The sequence below is a fragment of the Aythya ferina genome (assembly GCF_964211825.1).
Source record: "Aythya ferina genome assembly, chromosome: 23".
Taxonomy (NCBI): domain Eukaryota; kingdom Metazoa; phylum Chordata; class Aves; order Anseriformes; family Anatidae; genus Aythya; species Aythya ferina.
The window spans coordinates 5,638,966-5,646,593 of record NC_140321.1 but is presented as its reverse complement, the minus strand read 5'-3'; the positions used below and the strand labels follow the sequence as shown (position 1 = coordinate 5,646,593).

The 7,628-nt window shown below is 71.6% G+C and overlaps 1 protein-coding gene across 1 annotated transcript; it reads right to left on the bottom strand.

Annotated features, from left to right (window-relative positions):
* Window positions 1-948: 948 nt before the first annotated feature.
* NR1D1 (nuclear receptor subfamily 1 group D member 1) lies at window positions 949-7,300 on the bottom strand. Its single transcript, XM_084496407.1, has 8 exons — window positions 7,178-7,300; window positions 4,109-4,435; window positions 3,908-3,996; window positions 3,661-3,805; window positions 2,951-3,414; window positions 2,645-2,830; window positions 1,400-1,610; window positions 949-1,292 (listed from the first exon to the last, which is right to left on the bottom strand). The coding sequence occupies exons 1-8, from the start codon at window positions 7,203-7,205 to the stop codon at window positions 1,093-1,095; spliced, it is 1,650 nt and encodes a 549-aa protein (XP_084352533.1). The 5' UTR covers window positions 7,206-7,300; the 3' UTR covers window positions 949-1,092.
* Window positions 7,301-7,628: the final 328 nt, after the last annotated feature.

Here is a 7,628-nt window from a genome sequence, read left to right as displayed (position 1 = left end):
GCACTGCCCGTGCCGTGTTGGTGCAATGCCCACGCGCCGTGCCGTGCCGTGCCGTGGGACCCCGCGCGCCGCCCGTTCTCGCCGCCTGCCCACGCGTGGCCGCGCCGCTGCCCCCCCCCCCCACGGTGATTTGAGGGGGTTGGGAGGGGGGGGGGGGCACAGCCCAGTCCCGCTGTCCCCGCCGTGGGGTCCCCGCGCCCCCCAGCACCCACCCGCACTCCCGCCCGCGCCCCGGGTCGCTCCGTCTCGTCTCCGTCTCGTGTCGCCATCGCACGTCCAGCGTCGCCCCCCCAAGCCCCGGCTTCATCCCGGGGGGAGCTGGGGGGGGGGGGCAGCACCGGCACCCCCGTCCCCACCACCCGCTCCGTGCCCCCACGTCCCCGTCCCCACGCCCCCCCCCAAGCACATACCTCATGGCTCCCGGAGCTGCCCCTGCCCCCGGCTCGGCACGGCGCGGCGGGACCCCCACGTACTATGCATTGTGCCCCCCCCTCCCCTCGCCCTGTTTTTTGGGGGGGGGGGGGGGGGCCGTGGCAGGGAGTCGCTGAATGTACGGCGCGGGGAGAGGGAAGGGGCTGGGGGGGGGGGGGGGGGTTTTGGGGAGGGGGCCGAGGCAGGCGCTGCTGATTTACGTGACAATCACAGTCTGTGACGTGCGATTTTAAACCCTTTTGTGTTTTGGTCAGGATTTTAAAGAAAGATATTTTTATGGTAATTGTTGCTGGTCTATTTTACTATATATTTATGTAATAAATATATGATGAAAAAAAAAAAAAACGGAAAAAAAAAAAAAAAGAAAAAAACAAAAAAAATACCATCCAAACCCACCCACACAGCTCGGCTGGCCTCCGGCCTCTGCTTGTCCACCGCTGGCCACCGGGGCATGGGGGGGGGTCCTGGGGGGGGGCCCCAGCGCCGTGGGGAAGGGGAAACTGGGGGGATCCCGGCACCCGCTCGGGCTTCAGCCCTGGGGTGGGTGGCACCGGGGCCGCCCCCGCGCTATGTACAGGGTCCTGGAAAAGTGGGGGGTCTGGGGGTCTGGGGGGCGTGGGGGGCACAGGAGGGGGCAGGTGGGGGGCACGGGGGGGGGCCCTACTGGGCGTCGATGCGGAAGGAGAGCAGCTTCTCGGAGTGGAGGTTGTTGAGGGTGCGCAGGTCGGGCAGCTTGAGCAGCAGCTTGGTGAAGCGCGAGGTCTCGGCCGGGTGCGTCTTCAGCACCAGGGCGCGCAGGGCGCGGATCAGCGTCTCCTGCAGCTGCTCCACCGACGCCGCGTCCTCCATGCCCGAGCGGTCTGCGTTGGGGGGGGGGTCCAGGGGTGCGGGGAGGGAAGAAACGGCGTCATAAACGGGGAGGGGGGGATGGCAGGAAAAATGGGTTCGTCCCCGTGGCGGCGCCCACCTGCCGAGACCAGCACGACGGCGGTGAAGAGCCCCAGCTCCTCGTCGCTCAGGTCGAGGGCGCTGAGCTTCTCGCTGAACTCGAACATGGAGCTGAGCAGGTCGCCCATGCCCATGCCCCACAGCTCCTCCAGGCTGTACTTCGTCCGGCTCATGAAGGTCACCGTCTGCTCCTTCACGTTGAACAGCGAGGCGAAGCGCACAATCAGCACCTGCGGCACACGGCGGCAGCGCCTTGGTGGGACGGGGGTGGCCGGGGGGGCACCGGGGGGCACCGTGCAGCACCATGGGGCGCTATATGGCACCGGGGGGCACAATTCAATGCCGTGGGGCACCATGCAGCACCGTGGGGCACACTACGGCATCAGGGGGCACAATGCAACACCATGGGGCACCATGCAGCACCGTGGGGCACTGTATGGCACCGGGGGACACCGTGCAATGCTGTGGGGCACCATGCAGCACCGTGGGACAGAATGCAACACTATGGGGCACTATGGGGCACCATGCAGCACCGTGGGGCACTGTATAGCACCAGGGGGCACCGTGCAGCACCGTGGGACAGAACGCAATGCCGTGGGGCACCGTGCAATGCTGTGGGGAACTGTGCAAGGCTTTGGGATACCGTGCAATGCCATGGAGCACCATGCAGCACCGTGCAGTGCCATGGGACTCCGTGCAACACCATGGGGCGCTGTGCAGTGCCATGGGGAGCTGTGCAACACCACAGAGCACCGTGCAATGCCGTGGGGCACTGCGTAGTGCTGTGGGACACCGTGCAACACCACGGAGCATCATGCAACACCATGGGACACCGTGCAGTGTTGTGGGACTCTGTGCAACACCATAGGACACCACGCATTGCCATGGAGCACTGTGCAACGCCGTGGGGCACCGTGCAACGCCGTGGGGCACCACGCAATGCCAGAGGGCATCATGCAACACCACAGGGCACTGCGATGCAGCAGGACACCGTGCTGGGACATGGGGCCACCACGCGACACTGCAGGGCGCTGTGCTGGGACGTGGTGCACCGTGAGGTGCTGCGGGCACCGTGCAACACCGGGGAGCGCCGTGCAATGCAGGGAGCACTGTGTTAGGATACAGGGGGCCATATAATGCTGGGGGGCACCGTGCAATTCCGTGGGGTGTTGTGCAACGTGGTGGGGCACCGTGTCGGGCTGGGGGGCAGCACACAACGCCACCAGCCAAGCTCGGCGGAGCCCCGGGGCGCCCCGGGACGTACCTCGAAGGTGCCGGCCTTGAGCAGGGTGACCTGGTCGTGCTGGGACAGGGCCTGGAAGCCGGGAATGTGCTTGGCGAACTCGACCACCTCGCGGACGGCGGGGGTGAAGCTGAGGGAGAAGTCCTCCCAGATCTCCTGCACCGAGCGCCCGCTGCGCCCGGGCGGGTGGCTGTTCATGGGGCAGGCCTGCGGGCGACGCGCGCGGCTCAGCACGGGGCTCGCCGGCAAGGCGATTAGCGCGATTAACGGCTAAAAATACCCGGGGGGGGGCCGGCGGGGGAGCCCCCGTGGCGGGCGGGCGCTCACCGGCAGGACGTCCTTGGGGCCGCGGGGCCAGGGGCAGCCCCGTGCCGGGGGCTCGGGGTAGGCGGCGGGGCAGAAGCGGGGCTTGGGGGGGCCGGGGGCCCATGCGGGGGGGCCGTCCCAGCGCAGGACACCGCTGTCGCAGGCCGGGGGGGGCCCCAGCTTGTCGTGAGCGTAGACGAAGATCTCCTTGTGCGCCTTGGCCACCTGCGCGATGACGTCCTCGGTGGCCCCCCCGGGGCCGGGCGAACCGGGGGGCGTCAGCTGCTGGGGGAACTGGGAGAAGCAGGCGGGGGGGGGGACGAGCGGCGGGGGGCCGGGGGGCAACGCGTGACCCCCGGCGGGCACGGGACCCTCGCCAATGCTCGGCCCCCCCGGCGGGGGGCTGCCCATGCCGTTCATGGCGCTCTGCATCTCCGCCAGCATCCGCTGCTTCTCCCGCTTGGGGATGCGCCCGAAGCGCACGGCTGTGGGGACAGCGGCGTCAGGGGGGGCACCAAGACCTGGCACCATGTCCCCCCCCCCCATCTCAAGCACAATGAGGGGCTGCCGACCCCCTCCCCAACCCCAGGAGGGTCCCAGGGGCACAGGCATGCAGGGCACCGCTCCCAAGGGGGGCACAGCCTGGAGTTTGGGGGGGGTCCCAGCCCCAAGGGATGCACGGCACAGAACTGGGGGGGGGGATATGGGGTCGGGGGGGGCTCCAGGCTCACCGTCGCGGGACATGCCGACCAGCAGGCACTTCTTGAAGCGGCACTGCTGGCAGCGGTTGCGGTTGATGCGGACGATGGAGCAGTTCTCATTCTTCAGGCACTTCTTGTACTGGATGTTCTGCTGGATGCTGCGGCGGAAGAAACCCTGCGGGACACCCGGGGGGGGGTCACTCCGGGTCCCCGTGTCCCCGGCATCCTCCTCACTCCCCCCTCCTTCTGCTCCATCCCCCCCCAAAAGCCCCGGTACCTTGCAGCCCTCGCAGGCGTGGACGCCGTAGTGGAAGCCGGAGGCGACGTCCCCGCAGACCTTGCAGAGCAGCACCATGCCGTTCAGCTCTGCGGGGGGGGCGAGGGGGGGTGAGCGGCACCCTAGGGTGCTGGGGGGGTAGGGGAGGCACCCATAACACCCCCAAAAAATAATAAATTCCCCCCCCTCCCCTATACTCACTGGTGACGGTGCTGCCGCTCTTGCTGGGCGAGCTGCGCCGCCGCTCATCCGCCGGCACCGGCGGCGCACCGGGGAAGCTCGCCGAGGAGCCGTACAAGGAGGAGGAGGAGGAGGAGGAAGAGGAGGAAGAAGAAGGGGAGCCGTCCTCGTGGGGGGGCAGCGAGCCCCCCCCGTAAGCACGGGAGTCCTGCAGGGAGCCGGTGGGCGAGGGGGGGAAGTAGGAGGGGAAGGGCTGGGAGCTGCCGCTGGAGCTGTCGCTGCAGAGCGAGACGGGGCTGGTGCGGCTGGGCGACGAGCCGCTGGAGCCCACGTAGCTGATCACACCGCCTGCGGGCACAGCGGGCACCGTCACACGGGGGGGGACACGGGGACACGGGGACACGGGGAGGGGGAAGCACACGCGCCAACGGGGAGCACCCCGGAAAGGGCCGGGGTTGGCGGCGCCCTTGGGAGCACCCCGGTGCCGCGGGTGCACGTGTGCCGTGCGCCCTGAGTCAGGCGGCGCTGGTGGCACGTGGGACGGGGACACGAGCCCCGGAAACGGACACGGGGCACGGGGGGGGACACACGGGGATGGGAACCCCCCAGGTTTGGGGTACGGGGGCAGCTCCGGCCTCACGGTGCAGCCCCCAGCCCAACGGCGCAGCCCCCGGCACCATGGGTGCGTTGCGCAGAAGGGGGCTGCGCGCCGGGGACCCCCCAAAACCAGGGGGCACCCAGGGGATGGTGGGGGTGGCACAGAGCCCCCCATCCCCGAGGGTGCACCCAGGGGTGGCCAGAGCAAGGATGAAGCCCCAGACGGGGTCACGGCCCCCCCCTCTGTCCGTGTCCCCCCCCCGGGCTGACTCAGGGCCAGGCACGTGGCGGGTGGCACGGGGACACACGGGCTGGCCCTGGCCATGTGTCGGCCGCCCCACGCGCTGCCCCCGGCCACCCCCCCCTTTTATTCCTTTATCCCCCCCCCATCTTTATTCCTCCCCCCCCACTTTATTCCCCCCCCCTTCCCTTTATTCCTCTCCCCCCCTCCCTTTATTCCTCCCCCCCTCTCCCGGTCTCGCCGTGCCAGCCCCAAAGCAGGTCACCGAATCGGGGGCAGCAGGTCCCAAACGGGGGGGGGGCACGGGTAGGGCTGTCCCCGTGCCGAGTGCCCGTGTCCCCCCCCCCCACACACACACCCTGTGTGCCCCCCCCAAGGTGAAAGGGGTTTGGGGGGGGCCCTGCAGACCCCAGACTCTGCAGCAGAGGGGCTGCAGCCCCCCCCCCCGGGATAAAGCCCAGGGGTGGCAGTGGGGATCCCTGACCCCAAAACAGGGGGACAGTGGCACGGGGGGGGGTCCCCGACACCATGGCCCCTGGGGGGCAGCGGCATTGGCGGGGGGCACGGGTGGGTCACCCCTGGGGGGACACGGACATGGTGGGGGTCACCCTTGGGGGGGACAGGGACATGGGGGGGTCACAGGGACATGGGGGGGGCATGTGGGGGGGTCACCCCCGGTGGGCACAGGGATATGGGGGGGGGTCTGTGGGGGGGTCACCCCCATGGGGATATTGTGGGGGTCGTGGGGGGGTCACCCCTGGGGTCCCCCCAACCCCAAAGCCCCCGGGGGGACTTCGGGGGGGTCCCGGAGGCTCCATCTCCCGGCCCCCCCCCGGCTCCCGCAGCCTCACGCCGCCGCCCCACGTGCTCCGGCCGCACGTGGCCGCCCCCCGGCCCCGCCCCTCACGCTTTGCCCCGCCCCCCCGCCGCCATTGGCCGCCCGCCCCGCCTCGCCCCGCCCCCGGCCCTTTGGTTGCCCCGGCGATGGCGTCACCAAGCCCCGCCCCCTCCTCCCCCCTCCCCTCCCCTCCCCTTCCCTCCCCCTCCCCCTCCAGAAAAGGGCGAGCGGGACGCGGCGTCCCCGCTTCCGGGTGCGTGACGTCACGGGGGGGGGTGGGCGGGGCAAAGCGCGATGAGGTCATGAGGGGCCGGGGACCAATGGGCGGGGACGGGGCGGGGCTGCGGGGAAAACAAACTCCGCACGTGGCAGCGGCGGGGAGGGGGACACGTGCCGGGGGAGGGGGAGGGGAGGGGGGGGGGCACCGCCTCCGCCCCCCGCCGCGCCCGACCCCGGGCACCGGGACCCCGCCCTCAGCCCCGCCCCCGGCCCCGCCCCGGTCCTGAGGGGCCCCCGAGCACCGGGCCCGGCCGCAGCGCCCCCGACCCGGTGCCCCCCGGTACCCCCCCGGTGCCCCCCGGTGCCGCTCCCGGCTCGGTGCCCCCCGGTACCCCCCGGTGCTGCCCCCAGCCCCGTGCCCCCCGGTATCTTCCGGTACCCCCCGCTGTCCCCCGTTACCCCCCGGGATCCTCCGGTGCACCCCGGTGCCGCTCCCCGGCTCGCTGCTCCGGTACCCCCCGGTGCCCCCCGGTGCCCCCCGGTATCCCCCGGTTCCGCTCCAGGCTCGGTGCCCCCGGTACCCCCTGGTGCCCCCCATTATCCTCCGGTACCCCCCGGTACTCCTCGGTACCCCCGGTACCGCTCCAGGCTCGGTGCCCCCCGGTATCCTCCGGTGTCCCCCGGTACCCCCCATTATCCTCCCGTACTCCCCGGTGCCGCTCCCCGGCTCGGTGCCGCCGCTGCCCCGCGGTGTCCCGGTGCCCCCGTCCCTCCCCACCGCACTCCCGGGATCTCTCCGGTGCCCGGCACCGCCCGGTGCCGCTGCCCGGTTGTCCTCCCTCTGTCCGCCCGTGCCCGCTCCCGGGACGGAGGAGCCCCGGGGTAAAGCCCCGGTGCGCATCCCCCGGGGGCAGCTCTCGGGACAACCCCCCCCAGATCCCGGTCCGGATCCCGGTGCCGGTCCCGGTCCCGATCCCGATCCCGATCCCGGTCCCGATCCCAATCCCGGTGCCAATCCCAATCCGGTGCCGATCCCGATCCCGGTGCCAATCCCGGTGCCAATCCCGGTCCCGATCCCGCTCCCGGTGCCTCTTCCCGGTCCCTCTCCCATTACCGACCCCCCCCTATCTCCTCCCCTCCCCTCTCCCGGTGCCGGTTCCCGTTGCTCCCCGGTACCCCGTGCACCCCCACTGACCTGTGCTGCCGGTATCGGGGGCGGCCATCCCGGGGGCCGTTCCTTCCCGACCCGTTCTCTCCCGAGCCGATCCGCTCCGTACCGTGCCGCCGGCTGCTGTGCGCCCGCCTCCCCCCCCCGTAACCCCCCCCCCCGTGCCGTTCCCCCCCCCCCTCCTCCCGGCACCGGGCGCGGTTGCGCACTGGGGCGCACGCGGCGCCGCCGCCTCCCCCATGTGATTCCCGGGGAGAGCCCCGTGCCCCACTGACACACTTTCCGCCGCCGGCTCCGGTTCGGCACCGGAGAGCCCCCGGGGCTGCGGCACCGCCACCCCCCGACACCGGGGGGGGCACCGGGAAGGGGAGCTGGGAACCCCCGGGGAGCGGCAGAACCGGGGGTCCGGGCACCGCCACCACCAGTGGGGGTGGAAAACGGGGGGGGGGGTGGGGGTACCGGGGGGGTGTTTGGGGGT

What these genes read in the sequence shown, in the direction of transcription:
- NR1D1 (XM_084496407.1), bottom strand. Translation starts at nt 7,205, where the DNA reads ATGGCCGCCCCCGATACCGGCAGCACAG. An exon ending in CCCCGATACCGGCAGCACAG is followed by an intron (nt 4,436 to 7,177) that starts GTCAGTGGGGGT and finishes CTGTGCCCGCAG; the next exon opens with GCGGTGTGATCAGCTACGTG. An exon ending in GCCCCAAGGACGTCCTGCCG is followed by an intron (nt 2,831 to 2,950) that starts GTGAGCGCCCGC and finishes CGTCGCCCGCAG; the next exon opens with GCCTGCCCCATGAACAGCCA.